We start from the raw sequence: 22,908 nt of genomic DNA, 5'->3' as shown, positions 1-22,908 counted from the left end.
GACTGGCTTATTTCACTCAGTATGATGTCCTCCAGGTTCATCTCTTGTCGAAGCCTGTGTCAGAATGTCCTTCCGTTTCAAGACTAATACCCCATTGCACGGGCAGACCACACTTTATCCACTCATCCCCTGATGATGCTCGGGTTGTTTCCAGGCTCCGTGTTTTGAAAACTTCCATGTGCTTGTGTGTGCAGTTCTGTTCCCTGCAGGGCAGCACCATGGGCGTCACCCTGGCCCTAGTGCCAAGGGTCCTCTCTGCTGTTATCAAGTCCAAACAGTGCTGCCTCCGACAAACACCAGGAGGGCCTGCCAAGTTTGCAGCAGGGGGGCCAGTCCCAGCAAGGGACACCAGCTCTCATCTTTGCGGCTCCCCTGACTCCAGCCTGGTCCTGTTATCACAACACAAGAAGGGCCAGCGGCTCACATGCACAGTGTTGGGGCGGGGGCGGGGGCGGGGGGCTGCGGCCTCACACTCATCAGTTCCCCGCTGTACCGCCCACTTCACCTCTCAAACCTGTCCACGCGCCCTCCCGGCATCCACGGAGGCCCTCCTGCTCCTTCCGCAGAAGCCTTCTCTCTAACCGGCGGGGAGCACGGAAGGAGCCAGGGGGACCCACGCTAAAGCACCGACTCAATGCACATGACTTGACAGCAGCTCGTGGAAGGAATTTTGGGGGAACAGTCATCGAATACCACGTTAACATAAGCCCAGAGCTGCGGGAACCCTCCAGCAAAGCCTGCTGCGGAACAGAGCCGGGAGGACCGCGTCTTCGCATCCGCGCGCTCCGGGACTGCCCCCGAGCCCACGGCTGAGCGGGCGGGGGACGTAGTGGAGCAGGGCCGCTGCTGCCCGGGGCAGGCCTCCCCCGCACCCGCGCTCCCGGGGACCGCCCACCCGCGAGGCTAAGGTGGGGCTCGAACCGGCCTCCGGACCCACCCGAGGCCCCGCCCACCCCCGCCAGGATGATGGCCACGCCCTTTCCATGGGGGCGGGGACGGGCGCGACCAACCGCAGCTCCAGGGCCTCGGGAGCTCGGCCCCGCCCCCGGCGAGCGTGTTTTCCCAGACTCCTCTGCGTGGCGTGCGGGGAAAGCGCAGGCTCGCCCTCCGGTCCGGGAGCTAGGCGGGACGCGGAGGCCCCGGGAGCCCGTGCGGGCGGGGCGCGGTCGTCGGAAGTCGTTACCCGGACGCGACCTACCTGCCCGCGGCGCCGGAAGTGGTCGCGGTCGCGCTGGTTCCGGTCGGCGGGGCGCGCTGGGGCTGGGGAGGCGGGCGGCGGACGGGCCGAAGGTCGGCGTGCCCATGGCGGAGGGCGGCGGCCCCGACGGGCGGGCCGGGCCCGGGCCCGCAGGTAACGTGCGGGCAGCGGGGTGAGGGCAGGCCCCGGCGACCCCTCGCTCCTCGCCTCGCGGGAGCAGCCCCCGCGCCGGACGTCCTTTCCCTGGGAGCTTGCATCTTTAACTGCCTACCCGTTAGGACACATCTGTGAGCATAGTGGCCGCTGCCAGCTCGGAGGGCACCTGCCAGAGCACACCCAGAGCCGGCCCCTCGCGGCAGGTGCCTCTTCTCGGTGCTGCCACCCACTCCCAGCGGCACCGCTGTCGCAGCGAGCTTTCGGTGACAGCTCGCCCAGGGCCCTCGTCCCTCCAGCAGAGCAGGCAGCTGGGAAGACACGCCCACCACTCACAGTAGCCGGTCCGACTTAGGGCCTCTCCCCGACATGCGTGTTCCTGCCGAAATGCGTGTTCCTGCCGTACAGATGGGAACGGGCAGGGGCAGTGCATCGGCCGCAGGTGCTCAGGACCGCTTCCCTCTTAACCTGTGGGGTCCCCTCCTCGCCTGTTGTCTGAATTCGCCCCGTGTACCAGCTGCTGTTGTGTGCACTGGACTTTCCATGCTCACCTGTGTCCTTGGAGAGAGACCCCCTCCACAGGGCTTATTAGTCCTTAGTAGTAAACAAGAGCCTTCCTACTGTGACTCATAAGCGTGCCTTGATTTAAGATACAGTGCTGACTTGGAGACCAGAGCAAGCAGCACTTTGCATTCCCCCCTCCCTCCCTCCCGCAAACATTCATTGAGGGCCCGGTATTGGCTGGACCTCGCTGGGGCTGGGACACCCCCATGAACAAGAACAAGTCAGATAAGACCCCTTCTGCCCTGGGCTTTGGTGGGTATTGGCTTTGGCCCCGGGGACACCAGGACCTTAGGGCCTGGGATGTCATTTCATGTGAGAGTGAGGGATGGAATGAGAGGTGTTCAGTTGGGAAGAGGGAAGGACTGACAGCTGCTCCCCAGTGGAGAGAGGGGTCTTGTGGAAGAAAGGTTGGCGCTGTCCTTACCGACAGGGGCTTGTATACAGAAGGCACTCAAAAGAGCTTTGACTTGCATGTAAGAAGCATCTTCAGCCCTGGAAAAAGCCTGCCTGCGGAGGGGTTGCTGTACAGCTGTGCTTGGTCCCACGCTGGCTCGGTGGGGACGTGGATGCAGGCAGCCTGTGGTCCTCATCTTGCCTCCTGCCCGGCTGTGTACTTGTTTTCAAGTCTTGTTTTACTTATGATCTTCTATGTTAAGTAGGTTTGGCTCACCATCCCCCATCTCACAATGTTTTTAAAATTCTTGTTCTTGTCAGGTTTGGTGTCAGGAGTGTGCTACTTTTATTAAGGGAAACTTTCTATATTTTTCTGTGCTCTGAAGTTTCTGGAGCATGGGAACGATTTATTCTTGAGGGAAAGGGATTGCTGTAGATGGCGCCCCCTTTTGGTTGGTGTGGGTAGGATTTCCGGAGCTGACAGGAGCTCCTCTCTTCAGTGCAGGTCCTAATCTGAAGGAGTGGCTGAGGGAGCAGTTTTGTGACCACCCGCTGGAGCACTGTGAGGACACGAGGCTCCATGACGCCGCCTACGTGGGGGACCTCCAGACCCTCAGGAGCCTGTTGCAGGAGGAGAGCTACCGCAGGTGAGCATCGCTGTCGGGGGCGGGGGTGGGGGGGGCTGCCCCGTACTTGGGCCCTGTGGGTCTGTGCACAGCCGAGGCTCACAACCCAGGTGGGAGGCACACTGTCTGGTTGCAGGTGAAGAGCCTGATGCTTTCCGATTTTAGAGGACAGGGAAAAAAGGAGGTGGAGGAGCATGGTCAGACTCCTAGGAGACAGCAGGTACTGAGGTCAGGGAGACCTGAGTTCAAGTCCAGCTCTGTCATTTGACCTTTATATTTTCTGGCAGCTTCTGGCCTCGTGGTGTCAGCCTCTTCGGTGTTACTCCCGAGGCAGCACTGTTACCCTCTCCAGCAGCGTAGCCCTGCCCCTGTGAAGGTCTCTGGCTCTTTTTGCTCAGTGGTACACTGCATTCACCTTCCTCGTGTATTTTCTTCTGGTTATCCCCTGGGGTTCAGATCGCCTGATGTACCACACGTGACCTCATTCCTGGCGTACTCCTCTCTGGCTTCTCAGGTCCTCAGTCCTCTGCCTCCGGGGCCTGGGGATAGCTGCCTCATCCCCCAGGCGTGTGCTCGGTGCTGTTTCTCGTTCACTTTGTCCATAGTGCCCTGCCTGTTGCCCTGCCAACTCTTGTCAGTCCCTTCAACGCGGCTCAAGCCCTTTCTTCCCAGCAGTGGAATCTTGCGACTCCTTCTTCCTACTTGGCACACCTGGGAGAGCTCAGAGGCTTTCTGCTTTCTGGGGTGTTTTCTGATTGCTTGGGTGCCTAAGACTGGAGTCCCAACTAGATTTGAAACTGCAACAAAACATCACCGTGCTTTTTCCGTGTTTTTCTTTCCCCTTCAGGACTGAGTTGAGAGAAGAAATGCCTGCATGTGGATACGAATCCAATACCACCTTTGTGGATAGTTCCCCAAAAAAGGCTTTTTGCCCTGGCTGTGTGGCTCAGTTGGTTGGACCGTCATCCTGTACACCGAAAGGTTGCAGGTTCGATCCCTGGTCAGGGTGCCTATGGGTGGCAACTGATCGATGTTTCTCTCTCACATAGATATTTCTCTCTCCTTCTTCTTTCCTCTCTCTCAAAAATCAATGAAAATAACCCTGGCTGGTGTGCTTAGCGTTGAGAGCATTGACCCACATACCACAGGGTTGTGGGTTCAATTTCTGGTGAAGGCCACGTACCTGGGTTTCAGATTCTATTCTTAGCTTTGGTCAGGGTGTGTGTGGGAGGCAACCAATTAATGTGTCTCTCTCACATCGATGTTTCTCTCTCTCCCTCCCTCCTTCCCTCCCTCCCTTCCACTCTCTATGAAAAAAATCAATGGAAAAAATATCCTTGGGTGAGGATTAACAAAAAGAAATAATACTATTTATTTTTATTTATTTATTTATTTTTTAAAATATATTTTATTGATTTTTTACAGAGAGGAAGGGAGAGGGATAGAGAGTTAGAAACATCGATGAGAGAGAAACATCGATCAGCTGCCTCCTGCGCACTCCCTACTGGGGATGTGCCCGCAGCCAAGGTACATGCTCTTGACTGGAATCGAACCTGGGACCCTTGAGTCCGCAGGCCGACGCTCTATCCATTGAGCCAAACCGGTCAGGGCGAAATAATACTATTTAAATAAAACAAATGAAAATATATTCTCTGGTGAGGATTAAAAAGAAAGGGTTTCTAACACTATAGAAATAGGTTTCTTTCTGCTTTTCCTTATAATATCTCAGTATTAATCCCTTACAGCAGATATTAGTATTAAGAAAAAGCTCTAAATGTACATAAAGAATTGTTATACAAATACATCAGGTGGATTACACACAAATATTCAATGTGAATGACTCAAGCCCAAAGCAAACCTTAAGTTTGCTGCTTACCAGTAGAATAAAAACAGCAGAATAACGTCGAGTGCAGCTAGGTTTTAGATCAACGGTTTTTATATTGCTTTTCCAAGTGCTTCTTTCTTCTTTCTTTACTCAAGTACGGTGACTCCTGCTTGCTGACGATGTTTTTGCTGCTGTGTATTTCTTTGGTGAGGTGTCCTTGGAGTGTTCCTTGGCCTTCTTGGCCAGTGGAAGCTAGTTCCCAGCTGAAGGAGGAGCCTGACCCACTGCACGTTTCTGCGTCACTGCTCCTGTGGTCTGGGTTTCTGAGCGGTGTCCAAGGCTGCTTGGGGAACTTGAGGTGAACCGTGCCTCAGTTGGTGACTTGGCGGGTCAGTGGGTTGCACGGATGGCATTCCTGGACGGGGAGCCCTGGTCTGATTGTCACTTCCGATGAGAGCTGAGTCTGCACAGGCTCCCTCCATTGCTGTTGGCCAGGAGTGTAGGCCTGTGCAGCTTTAGTGGTTCCTGCAGGCTGTCATTTGTGCTGTGTCAGATCAGAGGGCCCACAGTGGTCACCTAGTCCAGGGAGAATACCAAGGCCCAGAGCGTGGTCCAACCTTAGGCCTTCGCAGGTAGGCCCAAGCTGGGGAAAGGGGCCTGGGGCCTGCGCAGATTCCCGTGAGTGCTGTCCTCCATGCTGCCCCGCCTCCCTAGGCAGACCCTGCCCTCTGTGGAGCAGCCTGAGATCTTCTCTAGTGTCCATCCGTGTACCTGGGCCTCGGGTTTCTTTTCTGTAGAATGGATCCAACAGGGTGAACATGTGAGCGCTGTGGAAGCAAAGGGGTGACTGTTTTAGGAGCTTGGCCCCCTTCTCTCTGTTCCTAGTCTCGGTACGAGGGGAGGACAGCAGCTTGTGGGTTTCCCAGTGCCGCCCCTCATGGCCTGGATCCCTGTGTTCTCTCTCAGCCGCATCAACGAGAAGTCCGTCTGGTGCTGTGGCTGGCTCCCCTGCACACCGCTGCGCATCGCGGCCACTGCTGGCCACGGGAACTGTGTGGACTTCCTTATCCGGAAGGGGGCCGAGGTGGACCTCGTGGACGTGAAGGGACAGACGGCCCTGTATGTGGCCGTGGTGAATGGACACCTGGAGAGTGCCCAGATCCTCCTTGAAGCCGGGGCTGACCCCAATGGAAGCCGGCACCATCGCAGCACCCCGGTCTACCACGCCTCCCGCGTGGGCAGGGCCGACATACTGAAGGCCCTCATCAGGTCAGTACTGCCAGGCCCGGCCCCCATGGCCTCTGAGGGCCACCACGGGGAACTGCAGCCATGGTCTCACTCCTTGATTTCCATATTTGCTTGTTTTTTTTTCTCTCTCAAATTAGACTTGTTAGAGGATTTGTCTATTTTGTTAATCTTTTTAAAGAGTTACTTCTTACCTGTATCAGTTTTCTTTTTTTTTTTTTTTTACTGATTAATTGCTATTTTTAATCTCTGTTTTCCATAACTTTTGAGTTATATGCTTATTCACGTTTTTCTTGATTAATAATGTAAATATTTGCCTATAGTTTTGGCCATCCACTAGGCTTTTTCCTCATTTTTAAATGTAGTTGAAGTTGAGTTCTTTTTTTAAAAATATATCTTTTTATTGATTTCAGAGAGGAAGGGAGAGGGAGCGAGAGATAGAAACATCAATGATGAGAGAGAATCATTGATTGTCTGCCTCCTGCTCGCCCCACACCTGGGATTAAGCCCTGTAACCTGGGCATGTGCCCTGACTGGAAAAACAACCATGACTTCCTGGTTCAATGCTCAACCACTGAGCCACACTGGCCAGGCAAGTTTAGTTCTTCTTTGTTCTTATAGTTATGGAAAAGAAAGTTTTATCTAATTGTATCGTATTGTGCTCAGATAATATGGCCCACCTAATTTCCATTTTGGGGATTCTTTGAATTAAATATCTTTTTGTGAATGTTAGACTACATTGTTGTGGGTGCTTGTAATAAAGTACATGATCATGGGTGTTTTGTGTGTGTAGTACAGTATGGTTGCCTCAATTATGTGATTCAGAGTTCCTCTCTCTGTTTTTACATTTTTAACCAAATTCAGAGACTCTGTTACTGTCTAGTCACTGTTGTAATTTGTTTCCCCTGTATTTCTAATAGTTTTTGCTTTCTGTATTTTGATGCTAATTGAATTCATAAAAGTTCTTGCTTATTGATTATGCTCATTATCAAAACAAAAGTGTTTTTTTGAATGAAAAACCTATTAGTTTCATTGAAGGCTCCTTTACTTAGCACTCTGTAACTGTGAGCTTTAATCTTCCCAGGTTAATCTTGGTGTTCACCTTTATTATTTGACTGACTGGGGTTCTTTGTTTTTAATACAGTTAACATTATTGGTGTAGCTGCTGTTAGGTCTGTTTCTTAACTGTTCTACAGCTTATGTCTTTGTTCCATGATCTATGCTTTCTTTGCTTTCTCTTTCTAGCATTTTGGATGGTTTGTGGTCTTATTTTAATTGTGCTGGTGGTTACCTTTTTTCCTTATTTGAACCAGGTTGCATTTTCATTTTCCATATCTCCAGTGACTTCTTTCTACCAAAGATGCCCTTTTCCCTCCCTTACTCAGGAGGCAGCTCCTCTGTGGTTGACCGAGTGCAGTTTAGGTACCGGTTCTCAAAGTCAAAGGACTAGGTAAGGGTTCTGTTGTTTCAGGTTGTAGTGGGGTGGTTCAGGGAGCAGGGACCTGACATTCCCCTCGCCCAGCACAGAACGTGGTTTTGAATTCAGGTACCGAGAATATATTAATTCCATTCTGTACTAAATGGCTATGAAATTGACCTTTGGAAAGGCAAATGGGATGATATGGCTGTGATATTGAGGGTGGTAGAGCGGTGATGCCTTTTCTCCTTGTCAAGGCTTTCTAGCCTGATAGGCTAAGCCCTGTATTTTTGCGTCTCGGAGAACATAAGTCATTAACTTGGAAATGTTTCTGAGTAGGTGAAGTTTCATCTTGGTCCCTGAGGTCCCTCTGGGCACTTCAGTCGTCCTGACGCACAGCTGCTTTGAATTAAGTGAGGCCTGGCTTTGAGAGATGCACTCGCAGTGGCTTGTGGAGAAAGGTCATTAAGGCATCTGGTTCCCTCCTGGAGCACGGACACTACTTTCACAGTGAGGTCCCCAGAACACGTGCTACCCTATTGAGAGTTTGTGTGTTCTCAGTGGTGAGGTCAGTGACTTGGTAAATGGGAGTGCTGTGGTTGGTTCCTGATGGACAGTCCGACCTGAGCATCTCCTGCCTTCCCACCATTGCCCCAGGCCAGGCTTTCTTCTAGTACTGGTAGTGGTGTCCTCTGCAAGTAAGCCTCCGTCCTGTTGCTTGGTGTATGTTGCTGATGCTTTTTTAAAAAGGTAAGGAGTGGTATTTTTCTATGTGCAAGTTATGTTGATTTATTGAGTTGTCCCAGGGGTTCCTTGCCAGTGATATTAAAAGCAGTAGGGAATTTTGGAAAATATTCAGGATTAAAATGAACTGGCTCTCATCCAATATATTTTTATGAGTGGATGCAGGGCTGTCTTTCCCGTAGCTCAGCTAATACCAGATTGTCATATTGCCCAAAATTACAAACATTTTGGAAAACAAACCCCTGAGAATGAGGAAAAAAAAATCAGTGCTTGAAACCTAGTTCCCTTTTCTTAATTGATTGAGTGTGTGAAATGAAATAGAGTTTCTGCGTGGTTTGGTGTGTGTTTTAGAATGTTTCCTCCTCCCTCCTAGGGTGTCTGGGAGAGTGATGTTTGCACTTGTAGTGTCTGATGATGCCACACGGTGGCGTCAGTGGGCGGTCCCTGTGCCGTCTTTTCTTTACAGGCCTGTGCTGCTGGAGAGTGGCAGTGCAGGTTCCACAGGACACTGGGACAGAGCACAGCGTGGTGCTGGCTGTGACTGCAGGCCAGCCATTTTTGGGAAGGCATGGGAAACACTGCTGTTCCCTCTGCCCCATCGTCATACTGCCTACAAACGCCCATTCCTAATTCAGGTGAAGTGTGTGATGACAAAGCTTGGGAGGCACCGCAGGACTGGCTCAGGGCCACAGGTGCTGGCTGTCTGGTGTTTACTTGATTAGAGTAGGTACGGCCTCTTTGCCAGGACCCCCGGAAGTGAGGCTGCGCTTCCCACTGCCTTCTATGAGGCTGCATGTGACTCCAGTTGTTCCTGATACCGCTGACGTCCCGGTGATCTTGTGGTTAACGTGGCGTCTGCCAGGTTATTCTTTTTCCCTCTGTAATTAATTAATTTGTGGAGAGGTATACTTTGCAAACATGCATATCTTCTATTCCTCATCAGGGTTTTAATTCATTTATTTATGTTAGACTCATGGTTTCCTGTATTACCCACTGAGTTATTATTTAATTATATTGTTAATTATTTTGATGCTTTAATTGCGTCAGATTTGTCTTCGGGACCCCCAGCCAGCCATCTCTCTGTTTTGGACACATCCCCATCTTAGAGCAGTTCCCCATTTTCTCACATAACAAACTGTTCTAGGCTCATCTTGTGCTTTCTCTCTCAGCCCTGGAATTTGAGTCCTGGTTTCTTTGAGTGGAGAATGTGTTTAGAAACCAAGATCAGACACGAGGAGTGCTTATTGCGTGTGGGGTCACTGTTTCCAGGCCCTCCTACTGTGCAGAGCTCAGTCACTTACACACATTCGATCTGTTTCTCTGTCTGTGAACATCAGCAGATAGGTGTTCACGTGGATGCCCCCAGCTTCTCTTTTCCAACCAGAGAGACCTGGTTTTCCTGTCCTTAACATGTTTACTTATTTTGTAACCCAATCTCTATTAATGACTGTTTTGTGGAGAGGTATACTTTACAACCATCTCCTATTACCACTGCCCCTTCCCACACATGCCCCTCACCCACCCCATACCAGGCACATCCTCAGCAGGCATCCTCTTCACTTGACCAGGATGCTGACATCCTGAGCAGGTCTCCCTGCCCACTGTAGTCAGCGGCCCCTGCTTAGAGTAAAATGACCCAGGTTGGTAGCTTGTGCTTAGCCAAGGAAAACTCCAAATGCCTGATAGAATGTGTCCCTGAATGCAGTGACAAGGCCAGTGCTTGTGGGCGCCCTGAAGGCTCTCTCTGTAGAGTCCTTTAGAGACTGGCTGGTACACACCCACTCGAGTGAGATCATTTCCTACTTCCTGGGCTGCCACTGGGAGTGAGAGGAGGAGGCGCCGAGACAGCCTTAGGGATTAGCTCAGGGACCCCTGAGCAGCCCACCTGGGGGCTGTATGAACCTCCCTGTGCTTCCTGTCCTCATCCTTCCAGCTGACTGATGCACCCAGCAAGCCAGCCTGTCTGGATGTGTAGTATACCTGATGGCACCAGCTGGTACATAGTTGGATTCAAGTGTTTCTTTTGCTTTCAGTTTTTAGGGATTGCTCTTTATGTAACAACTAGAGGCCTGGTGCACAGATTCGTGCACAGATTCGTGCACCGGTGGGGTCCCTCAGCCTGGATTGCGGGGATCCACTGGTACATGATCGGGGCTGGGGAGGGACCGTGGGAGGGCTCCAGGGCGTGTCCAGTCCATCTCACCCAGTCCCAATTGATCGGGGCTGGGGAGGGACCGTGGGAGGGCTCCAGGGCGTGTCCAGTCCATCTCACCCAGTCCCAATTGGGGCGGCCTGCTGGGGACAGACTGCAGGAGGGCTCCAGGATGTGTCCAGCCCGTTTCGCCCAGTCCTGATTGGGGCGGCCGGCTGGGGAGAGACTTCAGGAGGGCTCCAGGATATGTCCAGCCTGTCTTGCCCAGTCCCGATTGGCCAGATCCCAGTGGCAAGCTAACCTACCGGTCGGAGCGGCTGTCCCCTGGTGGTCAGTGTGCGTCATAGCGAATGGTCGAACGGTTGGACACTTAGCATATAAGGCTTTTATTATATAGGATATACTTTACAACACACAGGTGCTCAAAAGTAGGTTTACAGTTGTAAGTATGCAAAATAGTGTTTATTCTTGTATTATTATTAATTATTGTATTATTTATTTGTATTATAACTGTAAGCCTACTTTTGCCCACTCTGTATATTTACATGGTTTAGAGTCAAGTCTATAAATCAATGTACAGTTGACCCTGGGAGTTATGGGTGCTGTCCCTTGTGCCGTCTAAAATCTGAGTGTAACTTTGAGTCCTCCAAAACTTAACTGTAGTTGTATTTCAGTATCCCTAGGGGCGGAGGGGTTGGTTCCAGGACCCTCACAGATACCAAAATTCACAGATGCTGAAGTCCCTTATATAAAATGACATAGAACAATGCATACAGTTGGCCCTCACAACCGAGATTCCCACCCATGGATCAGAATGCTGTATTCAAACTGTGGTTGGTTGAATCTGTAGCTACGAAGCCCCAGGGATACAGAGGGCCAACTGAATATTGAAAAAGACCCGCGTATAAGTGGACCCATGCGGTTCAAACCCACCTTCAAGGGTCAACTTTATTTTATAATTTTCCTCATGCAAATCTTGGATACACTGTTAAGTTTATGCTTAGCTATCTCACTTTAACATTTATTTTGCTATCATAAATGTGGTCTTTCCCACTTTATATTTAACTTGTTTTTGTTTGTATATATGAAGGCTGTTGTTTTACAACTTGCTACTGTAATAAAGCTCATTGCTTGTTAGTTGTATTTTCAGTAATTATTTAGGGCTTTCCAGACACAGTCATGGCCTCTGAAAACAGGAAGTTTTACCTCTTCCTTTCCATCTTAATAAGCTCATTTTTCCTCTTGTCTAATTGCATTAATACCTTTATTTACAGAAGGTAGGAGTGTGCGTTGCTCCTGGCTTTAGTGGGAAAGCCAAATGTTTCCTGACTTCTGGGGTCAGGAAGTCTTTTTTATTGTGTTAAGGAAACATCTATCATTTACTGTCTTATTAGAGTTTTTAAGCATGCATAAGTGTTGAGTTTTATCATGTGCCTTTTCTTTTGCATCTATAGAGGCAAACATGATTTTCCCCTTAGTTCTCTGAATATGATGGGTTATCTCAATAGCGTTTCTAATATTGGAACTACCTTGGCATTCTTGCAGTAATCCCCCTGAGGTCCTGGTATGTTGCTTTCTTAATGTTTTTGGATTCTCTTTGCTAACATAAGTGTAGTTAGTTGGTAGTTTTTCTTTATGGTGTGGCCTTTATCAGGTTTGGGGAATATTGTTTTGGTGATCTCATAAGATAAATCTGGAAGTTTTCCTTTGTTTAGTAGTTTAGCTGTGGGATTGTTGGATCTTTGAAGATTTGAGAGAATTTCCTTATGAATTTCTGAGTGGGTTATAGGTTCCTAACTATTGCTTACTTGCTGGAAATAATGAGACTGATGTGATCTGTGGCATCTCCAGTGGTCCCCAGTGCTCATGGGGTTCAGGCCCATCTCCTTGGGGTGTGTGGGAATCTGTTGACACCATTAGTCCCCTGAAAGGTCTGATCATCCCCGTGTCTCCCCTGTAGGTACGGGGCTGACGTCGACATCAACCACCACATTTTTCCTGACATCCGGCCGCCCTTTTCCCGGCGCCTCACCTCCTTGGTGGTCTGCCCCTTGTATATCAGCGCAGCCTACCACAACCTCCAGTGCTTCAAGCTGCTGCTCCAGGCAGGGGCGAACCCCGACTTCAACTGCAACGGGCCCGTCAACACGCAGGGTTTCTGTAGGGGCTCCCCCGGGTGCGTCATGGATGCTGTCCTGCGTCACGGCTGCGAGGCGGCCTTTGTGAGTCTGCTCGTGGAGTTTGGAGCCAACCTGAACCTGGTGAAGTGGGAGTCCCTGGGCCCAGAGTCCAGAGCAGAAGGAAGGTGGACCCCGAGGCCCTGCAGGTCTTTAAAGAGGCCAGAAGTAAGCGGCCCGAATTCAGTTCTGTCTTGCTGTCTGTTTGGGACACTTGAATGAACCAAGTTGTAGCAATTAAAAAAAATTACCTCCAACTAAGCACATGGTCAGAATCTTCGGTTAGGGCTAGGACTTTTCCAGAATGGTCTTCCAGATCGGTCTTCTCTTTAGAATTCCTACATACCAAGAGCTGATACCAGGAAATCTATAAAAGTACATGTTCTCAAAGCTCCTAAAATTATATATATTTTTCCCCTTTGCTCCGCTTTGTGACCCCAAATTCTTCCATTTCTATTTAGTTTTTATAAGACATATTTTTTTAATCCTCACCCGAGGATATGTATTTCATTGATTTTTAGAGAGTGGAAAGGAGGGGGAGAGATACAGAGGGAGAAACATCAATGTGAGAGACACACATCAATTGGTTGCTTCCTGCACGCAGCCCGACGGGCTGGGGATTGAGCCTGCAACCCAGGTACGTGCTCTTGATCAGAATCAAATTTGAGACACTTCAGTCCCCGGGCTGACGCTCTAACCACTGAGCAAAACCAGCTAGGGCTCTAATTTGATTTTTAAATGTTTGCCTTGAACAGATTATAAGCCCATCTTTTAGGGTTTCCCATTTTCTTTGGTTTGGGATTGTGTGATAAGTCTAACTTCTGTTAGAATAAGTCCATCATTTGCTTATTTATGCACAAAGATTGACAGCCAATTAATATGTTGACAGCCAGAGTCTGCAGTTGATGGGGCTGGGTCTTGTCAGAGGCTCTCTGGGGCTTGGAATTTACCTCGATGCCCTCTGACCTGCCCCTGCCCAGCCTCATTGCTGCCTGAGTCCTGGGCATCTGGGTTGACAGCTGGCCTCACCTCATACAAACTTGAGTTTGTTGTACTTGGTTGTTGGGTTCCCTGGAGCTGTCACTGATATGTGCTCCCATGGGCCTTCCCAAGGAAACCTGGTGGTTGGAGCTGTTCTGATAGAATTAAGCTGTCTAAGTTCATGCCTGTTGCCCAAGTCAGAGACATGGCTAGGCTTTTTTGACCCGGAGCAAAATTGTCAGCCTGTCCTCCTCACCTGTCGTTCAGCCGCTCTCCCAGACCCCTGAGGGGCTTTTGGGATTGATCCAGAGCAAACCCTAACAGAGGGTGGGAGGCAGTGTTTACAGCTGCCGGGGCTTTCAGTGGTCAGCTCTGACTTCTCTGTGTGGGGAATTGAACACAGCTGAGGAGATGCTGTCAGCCAGCAGGTGCCCCAGGCAATGAGGATTTCCCTGCTTTTGCAGACGGAAGGAGCAGGTAGCAAGGCCTTTTTCACCACAGCTCGTGATCCTTGCTCTAAAATTGGCAAGTTGGCAGTGAGCATCTGTGCCTGTCAGTCACAGCCAGCCTTTGCTCCTCAGAGTTAGAAGAGGAATTAATCTCTCTCCTCTGTCTCTCCGTTCCTTCCCATGGCCTCCCAGGTGTCCCCAGGGCTTTGCTGAATCTGTGTCGTGTGGCCGTGAGAAGAGCTCTTGGCAAGTACCGACTCCATCTGATTCCCTCGCTGCCGCTGCCAGACCCCATAAAAAAGTTCCTGCTGTACGAGTAGAAGGCAGTGCAGCAGTGGTTTGCAGCGTGGAAGGAGGTCATCTGCGGGGAAGCTGGACCTGCTTCTTGCCCCTGTGAGCCCATCCTGTGCTGACAGATCGTATTTGGCTGTTGCTAGGCAGACGGCCTTGTTCTTCTGGGTTGTAATTCCATCTCAGGTCTTGGACATCGGACAGTCTCTGGGTCATTATCAGCTGAGAGGCTCATACAGAACTTCATGTTATTCTTCCTCAGTGTCTGTTTTGGATTTTCCCAGCTGCAGATGGATGAGTGGGCCTGGAAATGTGTGCAGGTGCAGGCTGTGGTCGGAGAACTCAGCACTTTCCAGAGCTGTGCTTCTGTCTGTGGTTTTACTTCTCAATTTAATTGTTTGATTCATCTTTCTGATATCCAATGAAAAGGGAGTTTTTGGTAAAAAAGTGGAGTGCAGAAATACAGTTCATGAACTTGCTGATTGTCCCTTGCTCCTGGGGTTGACATGTGACACATGTCGTTCGCACATCCATGCCAGTTCAGTGTTCTCTCCTTGTGGTGGGGAGTCCTACTGTCTTCAGTCAAGGCTGGTTCCTGGCTGTGAGGATTGGCTGTGTTATCTCAAAGTCAGTGCCTGCATTTGTGTGCAATCAAAAGAGATAGCGTCTGCATTCCCCAGCGCTGTACCTGTTCTGGTACCTGACTGCTTGGCATCGTGCCACAGGTCCCGAGTTTTCTGCCATTTCACTCTGGGGAGCTTGCAGACATCGTTTGGACCAAGGCCTGCCCAGCAGCATCCACTGCCAGTTGCAGTGGGAAAAGAGACCTGCAGCGCTGCCTGTCTCCTAGTCCCTGCACACATCAGCGTGGCAACCACCTGTCCTGGGTGCGGCCAGGCTGTCAGCTGCTGGTGTCAAACACCTGTGGTTGGTGATTGCTCTGTTTGGGACCTGATGTCTTGGTGGTGTTCCTAGAACCTAAGTGGATAGTGGTGAGATCAGGTCTCCCCCTGGCCTGCTGGGGTGGTGGTAGGTGAGCGAAGTGAGTGGGTTGTCATCTGACATCTGGGCTGTGGGTGGGGCTCGCTCTCACACCTGGGCCCTAAGGAGGAGTTTCAGGAGTGGTGCTTTGCTCACCTTTCAGCTTTTCCAATCCTGGGTCCCCTTTTTCTGCTGCCTGTTTGGCTCAGGCGCTCTCCAGGTGAGCCATGCTGCAGAGTTATGTGTGCTCTGTGCCTGCCCTGCTGGGTGTTGTCTGCAGGGCCTGTTGAGGGCACAGCTCCCCAGCGCTGTCCTGGGTAGAGGGTGGCTGTGTTCGGGGCTTTCTGGAAAGCAGCCCCTGGGATTGCTGCCAGCCCAGGAGCCCCCACGTGCAGGCACGACCTTCCGGCTGCACAGGGCCGGGCTCAGCTCTTCCTTTCCGGAGGACAGGTTGCTCCCTGGGTTCAGCTAGTGTCTAGTGAGTTTTTGCAGAATCCCTACGATTTGGAGGTCAGCCTGCCTGAAACTTCATAGCTGCCAAACATGAGCCTGAGGACAGTGTGAACAGTCAGTTGCTTCAGGCCCCTCTGCTTGTTTAGAGTGACACTACTAAAGCTCCTTGTCTTTTCTTGGCAAGAGTGGGCTACGAATAGGAACAATAACTTTCTGTCAGAGCACTTTATACAATCATGTTTCTAAGCCCTGGGCGTCCAAGAGCTGAGGCTACTGCCTGGCCGGCCCAGAGCCTTCCCCAGGAAAGGGCACAGGCAACCAGTGGGAAGGAGCCCAGCCCCCAGCCTAGGCCGGGCGCCTCTGACTGTCTCCGTAGTCCTGAGCTCTGGGACGTGGCTGCTGTGGGGGCAGCGTTGATAACTCCGAGAATTCAGCTTTGGCACCTGGGTGAGGTGTGGAATGTATTTCCCAAGCCCACCTGTGTCACGTTTGTGCCTTTTCATGTTGTTTATTTATATATTTATTTATTTATTTATACCTGGCTTTATTCCGGAAAAGTGTTTAAGGCAGAGATACTTTAGTTTTGATGTTCGGTTTTGAAATTGGATAAGTATTAGTCAATGTGTACTTGTTAAACAGATACTTTTAAGAAGAAAGGACAATTAGCAGTTTCCTAATGTAGAATATGTTTCTGTTATCAGGGCTAGGTGCCATCATTTTAAGTTTTTTTCATCTTCCATGAGTTGATTCTGCAAGTGAATGTTTCATGCAGAAGCAGGAAGAGGAACAGCAAGCACAGGACTGAGCAGAGCATGCCCCGCCCCGGAGGAGCATCTGTGCCTGGGCAGGCCCGTGGGCAGGGAGGCTGCGCTGAGCGAGGCTGTGCCTTCCCCACGGGGCTAACAAGGATAATGTGTGGGAAGCACTTGGTACTTGAGCAATCCCTGTCACATGTCAGCTGCTGTCCTGGTGACTGTGGCCCCTCTCACCAGTGAGTGATGATGATGGTGCCGTGAGGGCCTGGGACCTTGGGGCTCAGGCTTGACCTTGTGTCCCCTGGGGCAGTGAGAGTCCTGGGGTCCACAGCTAGGACTTGGGCACAGCGGGCTCTGTGCAGGTCGAAGTATAACTTAGAAAGTCCAGTTTATTCAACCTAGAGGGTTGTCTTTTATTCTGAGATTATGTTCTTAATTTGGGTGATAAAATGTCCTTTAATGAAGGTGGTAATAGGGGGCAATTTTTTTTTTTTTTAAATCTTGGTGGCAAAACAAATTGTTGGCTGCCTTTTGTCAAGCTGCAGAATTTGTCAAGTTTGCCCATCTCTGAAGTCCCGAAGTCGGGGACCCACAGTTCAGCTGAGGTGTGTTTACATATTGGTGAGAAAGTCCTCTTGGGTCCTGGAAGTGGCCTGTGCGCTGTTGGAGGACAGTGTGGTGTTGCAGTCGCCTCATGCAGGAACGAGCTCTGAGGTCCCTGTGTGGCATGGTCGGAAGTGCATGCTACATCCTGGCGATGACAGGGCCAGCGTCCCCGCAGTGGTGGCTCGCTGACATGAGAGACTCTCCTCTGTATCTTGTGCAGAATATACTCTATATGCTCTAGGCAGTGATAGGATGGAGAAGTGAGGTGGGGGAAGAGTGACTTCTGTTGCTTTAGAGTGTAATTGCTCAGTGTCTGGAATGCGTGGGTATCCTTTCTTTTTAAGTTGCTTTTATTTCGGATCCCTACCAAGTAATGTACGAATGTGCATAAATCCAGTCTAAGTGTGGTGTTTACGGACACCACTCTCTCGTGTATAAAACCACAGTGTGCTGCTGCAGTTCAGCCAGCAGAGTCTTGCCTCGGTGTGTGCACAGCTCCTGTGTGTCCGGGATGTGCCTCAGATAAGGACTGCCCTGAGCACAGCGTCCCCTCAGCTTTGTGATGAGTGTGTTTGACCACAGTGGCTTGCACTTGTACCTGGTTAAGAACTTTCAAAACTACAATGGACATCTTTATATGTTACTGTAAATTAATAAATGCTTTATTCCCCTATAATTTCTCCAAGTGTCTTAATTTTTTGGACCATTTGTCTCATGGGGTTGATCATGTGAAATCTTTGTGTCTGCAGTTCAGGGGGAAGTATCTGTCTTTCTGCAAAGTTTCTGACGATTTGGAGAGAAGGACTTGTCTAAGCAGGGGTCTCGAATGGTCCTGAGGGTTGATGCACAGCTTTCAACTGCTGGACGAGTCTGTTTCACTTAGTGGGTTTCTGCTTGGAAGAATGTTTGAAACCCACGCTTCCAAGTGAGGCATCTGCCCCTGCAGTGTTCGATGGGGGAGAGGGGGAGGGGGAGACCACGGGCAAGGGCCTTGTTTCTGGGCCCTGTTACATGTGACTTTTTAAAAAATTCTTACCAGAGGATATTTTTTCCATTGATTTTTAGAGAGAGAAAGAGAGAAACATTGACAAGAGAGACACATCTATTGGTTGCCTCCCTGATGGGCTGAGGATTGAACCTACAATCAAGGTACATGCCCTTGACTGGGAATTGAACACATGACCTGCTGGCCTATATTCTAACCACTGAGAAAAACTGACCAGGGCCATGTGGCTCATTTAAAAATATATATATTTTTTATTGATTTCAGAGAGGAAGGGAGAGAGAGGAAGAGATAGAGACATTGAGAGAGAGAATCATTGATCGGCTGCCTCCTGCACACTACCTACTGGGGATCAAGCCCGCAACTCAGGCATGTGCTCTGACCAGGAATTGAACCATGACCTCCTGGTTCATAGGTTGACACTCAACTACTGAGCAGCCAGGCCAGTGTGGTCATTTTGACAGGAGGTGGTGGTGGGGTGGTGAGGTGTAAAGCTTTGGGAGGAACCCAGGAACGAATGAGTTAAAGACAGATGTATGTCCCCTGAAGTCCAGAACCCGGTTGGCAGGTGTCATTGACTGGAAGACCTACAGGGGCCATGTGGGAGGAGCCATAATTGGTGCAGGAACACCAGGGAGTAGGGGAGACTGCAGCTAAGTTAGGGGAATGTCCCCCCTCGGGATGGGCATTCACAGATGTTCCAGTAACTGGCTCTGCAAGATGCAAGTGCCCAGAAGTTCTCAGGCTCCGCAGCCCTGTGTCTCCTGTGGCCATGTCCCTGTCAGCAAACTCTAAGTTCTGTGGTGGCCGCAGCCACTCGGGCAGGGAAGCTCACTGGGCTGCCTGGGCTGTTGGGCTCTGTGCTGTCTTCTAACATCATGGAAGTCCAGTAGAGAAGGTGCTGGCCATTGATGGAACAACAAAGTGCAAACTGGCATTTGAACACAAGTACTTCAGTACTTTGCTAAGAAGAATCTTTTTTCTTCAAATCCTCACCTGAGGCTATTTTTCCATTGATTTTTTAGAGAGAGTAGAAGGGAGCCAGAGAGAAAGAAACATTGATGTGAGAGAGATACCAGGGCCAGGGATCGAGCCTGCAACAAAGGTACATGCCCTTCACCAGAATCGAACCTGGGACTCTTCGGTCCGCAGGCTGACGCTCTTTCCACTGAGCCAAACTGGCTCGGGGTGGGGAGAGGGATCTTTGAGACCCTCTGCTTAAGAAAGTTGAAAGACCAAGAGCCACCACAGGAAGCATGAGTGGAGCTGCCTTGATGAAAGAGATTCTGACAAGGAGGTCCTGTTCCTTAACCCACCCCCAGAAGTGGGATGTCTGTTGGCCTGGCAGAGCAGCGCTAGGAAAAGGACAGCTTCCAGAGTCCCAGGGACATCGGCCCCCGGGCATCTGTCCTCTGGTGGAGGAACGCCCAGCAAGTACTGCGTAGGTGCTTTTAATTGGGGCAAGAAAGGGCATTTCTCAGCAATCAACCTCAGAGTTCCTCAGAGCCTCTGCAGGAGACATCAGCGGGGGAGGAGGCTGGAAGGAGCTGAGCAGTTTGTGGCCCTGGGAGAACGACACCTTAGCTCCACCACCCACTCTGTTCAATCTGGACCTCAGCCAGTCCCACCAGGCAAGGTGGCTCGCATCTTCAGCTTCCTTGCTCAGACGTTGGCCCTTCATGTGGAACTCGGCAGGGCTGGGAAAATGCATCGTCTTATTTCACCCTTGACATGTTTATTGCAGGGAATTTTCAGATCTGTGGGCAAGACCGTTCAAGCTGCTTCCTTGTGAAGTATTGACCAGAGACAGGTCAGCTATTGGGTGCAGGGAAGGAGGAAACAATGAGGGGGAAGAGAGACAGATGCGGGAAGGAAGTTAAGAGGAAGGAACCCCAAATCAGAGCATTGCACTTCTCTGCTTCCTCTTAGTGTCAGAATTTTCGGAGTAGATGTACTTTGCTGATAGTTTTCTTCTCCATTAATCTGACATGAACGGAGCCTCCTGTTCCTTCAGTGGGAGGGACCTGTCCCCAGCTCTGTGACTGTTTCTCTTCAGTTCTCTGGGCCAGTCTCTTCACGTGCAGAGGGAGACAGGAATGTCGCCCCTGCTTAGTCTTGTTTTAAGGTTAAACTCATGCAGAGGGTGCTGGAGGCAGGAGCTCTGTTCAGTGAGGTGTGCATTAACTCGGCGAAAGCTGCACGGAACCCAAATCTGATGTCTGGGGGGCATTTGCCAGGTGAAGGAGTGGGTCTGGGTGAGGAGGAAGAGGGGAGCTTGTGCAGAGGCCCATGGGGGAGGGGCACGTCACCTGGGCTGAGAGGAGGCCGGCCAGCGAGGCTGGAGGGGAAGAGGGGCACGGGGGCTGGAAAGGCCGGCAGGGCGGCCACGGAGTGTCCACTGGGCCAGGTTAACACTTTGATCCTCATCCCGAGAGGCCACTTAGTGGTTTAAGCAGGGAAAGCCGCAGTGGGACTTGCATCTGGAACAGAGCGGGTGTGCTGGCTGTGGGAGCCGGCCTTGATGTCCAAGCTGGCCAGCGGCTCGGCTGCTTCCTGAGGCTGGCTCTACTGCTGGCAGCCTGGACTTGGTCCTTGGCAGAGTGGTGGAGGGAGTGAGCTGACCTTAGACTTGTTTAGGAAGTGAGATCTTCTGGTCTTGGAGACTGATGGGGAAATGAGAGTCTAGGAAGAGGGTGTCAAAGGCTGTGACTGGATTTCTGCCTCATGCAACTGGGTAGAGAATCTTGCTATTCCTTGAGATGGAAGCTACCAGATGAGGCTCGATCCTGGCAGTGTTGAATTGAGATGCCTTTGAGGTACCCCAGGAAGAATGTGGAATAGGTTACTTGGAAGTACCAATTCGGAGTTCAGGGTTGAAGTCTGGTCTATCTTCATCCTTTCCGGTACCCACACCAGCCTTGAGGCAGAGTAAACTTTCCTGGCCCTTGATTGGAGGCTCAACTCTCTTCCATATAAACAAGCAAAATAAACAAACAAACAAAAACACCAAATCCTTTTCAACTCCCGATCTGCCTCCAGCTATATTCACCTCTTCCCCTGCACGTTGGCTTCCATGGCGAGGCTCTTCAAACGCAGTTCCTCAAGTTCAGCTCCTTTAGTGTAGTTCCTCTCCATCCTCAGATCTATGAAACCAAAGGTCACCTGCTCCCTATGAATGGCAGGCCGGGTATAGGATGGTCACTGTAGACATTCCTCTTTAAAAGGGGGAAGGGAGGCACAAAGGATTCACTGGTCCATAGCAGTTCAGAGTCTAGCTCGGCAAATGTTTCAGGTGCCTCCGTGAGGTCTCAAGGGCTGGAAATGACTCTTCGTGGTGCCTGGCTCTGCCCTCCGGCCTCTTGTTCCCACCCTCTGAGTCATCCTTCCTTTTTCTGTGAAAGGTAGTGCATGTTTGCAGCAGAGTAGTTTTCACAGCCTTATTCCTGCCAGTATAATTTTGGGGGTCAAACGGACTCCTTTAATTTAGTTCTAGCTCTGTCCCTCTCAGCTTAGGCTGGCAGTTTTTGCTGATACAATTCTCTCAAAAAATTTTGGGTCACATGTGAATCTCATTGGGGTTTCCCCATTAGACAGAAGCTACACTCACAGCTCTTTCCTAGATAAGCCTTTAAGCTTTGTTTCTTCCTTCTCTGGGTTTAGTTTGCTGTACTTTTAAAATTTCTTGAAATGGAGACTTTAGTAATTGATTTTTAGCCTTTCTTTTATTCGTTTGTGTGCATTTAAATGTACAACTTGCCCTCTGAGCATGGCTTTGATGCCAATCTCATAAATTTTGATGTTATACTTTTATTCATTTAAAAATATTTCTAATTTCTATTATTTCTTATTGACCCATAGGTTATTTAAAAGGGTACTTGGAATTTTTAATTTTCCCCCTATTGAGGCTTAATTCCACTGTAGTAATAAAATACAGACTATAATCTACATTTTTGATTCTTGGAAATTGTTGAGATTTCAACATGTTGCTCAAATCTTCTATACATTTACTAATATTTTTGTCTGTTTATTCTATCCATTTTGGATAAACATTTGTTAAAATATTCTATTTTGACTATAATTGCATCTATTTTTCCTTCTATTTGTGTAAATATTTGCTTTGCATATTTTAAGCCTATATTATTAACACATTGCATTCTTGTGTTTTCATATTACACAGTGTTTTACATAAATGTTAAAGACAGGCCTTAAAATTAAATACCCACTGCATTTTAAAGTTATTTATTACATGTTCTTACAAGCTAATTTCTTTTTAAAGTATGATACTTTGTAAAACATTTTTTATACTCGTTCAATAAAAACTTATCTGGCCACTGGGTAAAGCTAGCAATAAAACTACTGGTGCGCAATGTATTAAGTGCATATAAATTTGAAATTGTCATGTCTTCCTGGTGGATTGACCCTTTCATTATTACAAAATATCCCTCTTTATTAATGATTCTTGCTTTTGAGTTTAAGTTGATATTATGTATAACTTCATTGGCTTTCCTCTGGTCAGTGCTTACATAGTGTATCTTTTAAAAAAGTGCTTTCATGTTCACATTCTCTGTATCTATATATTTGAGGTGTATCTCTTGAAGCATCATAGAGTTAAACTTTGTTTTATCCAATCTGATAATTTATTTTTTAATTGATATATTTAATAAACTTACATTTATTGTAATTATTGATATATTTGTGCTTAAATCTACCTAACACCTTATTAGTTTTTCTTTGTTCATATATCAAATGTTCCTTGTTCCAAATATGTCTTAAAAGGATATTCTGTATTTTCCATCTGTATTTTTTCTTTCTGTATTTAATTTTCTACTGACATAATTTCCAATTCTCTAATTCTCTCTTCAGCTTTGTGTAATTTGCTTTTAAATTCATATATT

At 49.3% G+C, this 22,908-nt stretch overlaps 1 protein-coding gene across 1 annotated transcript; it reads left to right on the top strand.

The window, feature by feature from the left end:
- Positions 1 to 1,257: 1,257 nt before the first annotated feature.
- Positions 1,258 to 17,686, top strand: ASB1 (ankyrin repeat and SOCS box containing 1). Its single transcript, XM_023747492.1, is given in 7 exon segments — positions 1,258 to 1,351; positions 2,814 to 2,955; positions 3,782 to 3,922; positions 5,726 to 6,028; positions 12,278 to 12,609; positions 12,612 to 12,662; positions 14,117 to 17,686. Coding segments are annotated over 7 exon segments (1,146 nt in total). The 5' UTR covers positions 1,258 to 1,302; the 3' UTR covers positions 14,245 to 17,686.
- Positions 17,687 to 22,908: the final 5,222 nt, after the last annotated feature.

The sequence above is a fragment of the Myotis lucifugus genome, unplaced genomic scaffold, assembly GCF_000147115.1.
Source record: "Myotis lucifugus unplaced genomic scaffold, Myoluc2.0 scaffold_893, whole genome shotgun sequence".
Classification (NCBI taxonomy): Eukaryota; Metazoa; Chordata; class Mammalia; order Chiroptera; family Vespertilionidae; genus Myotis; species Myotis lucifugus.
This window is presented reverse-complemented; position numbering and strand designations above follow the sequence as displayed.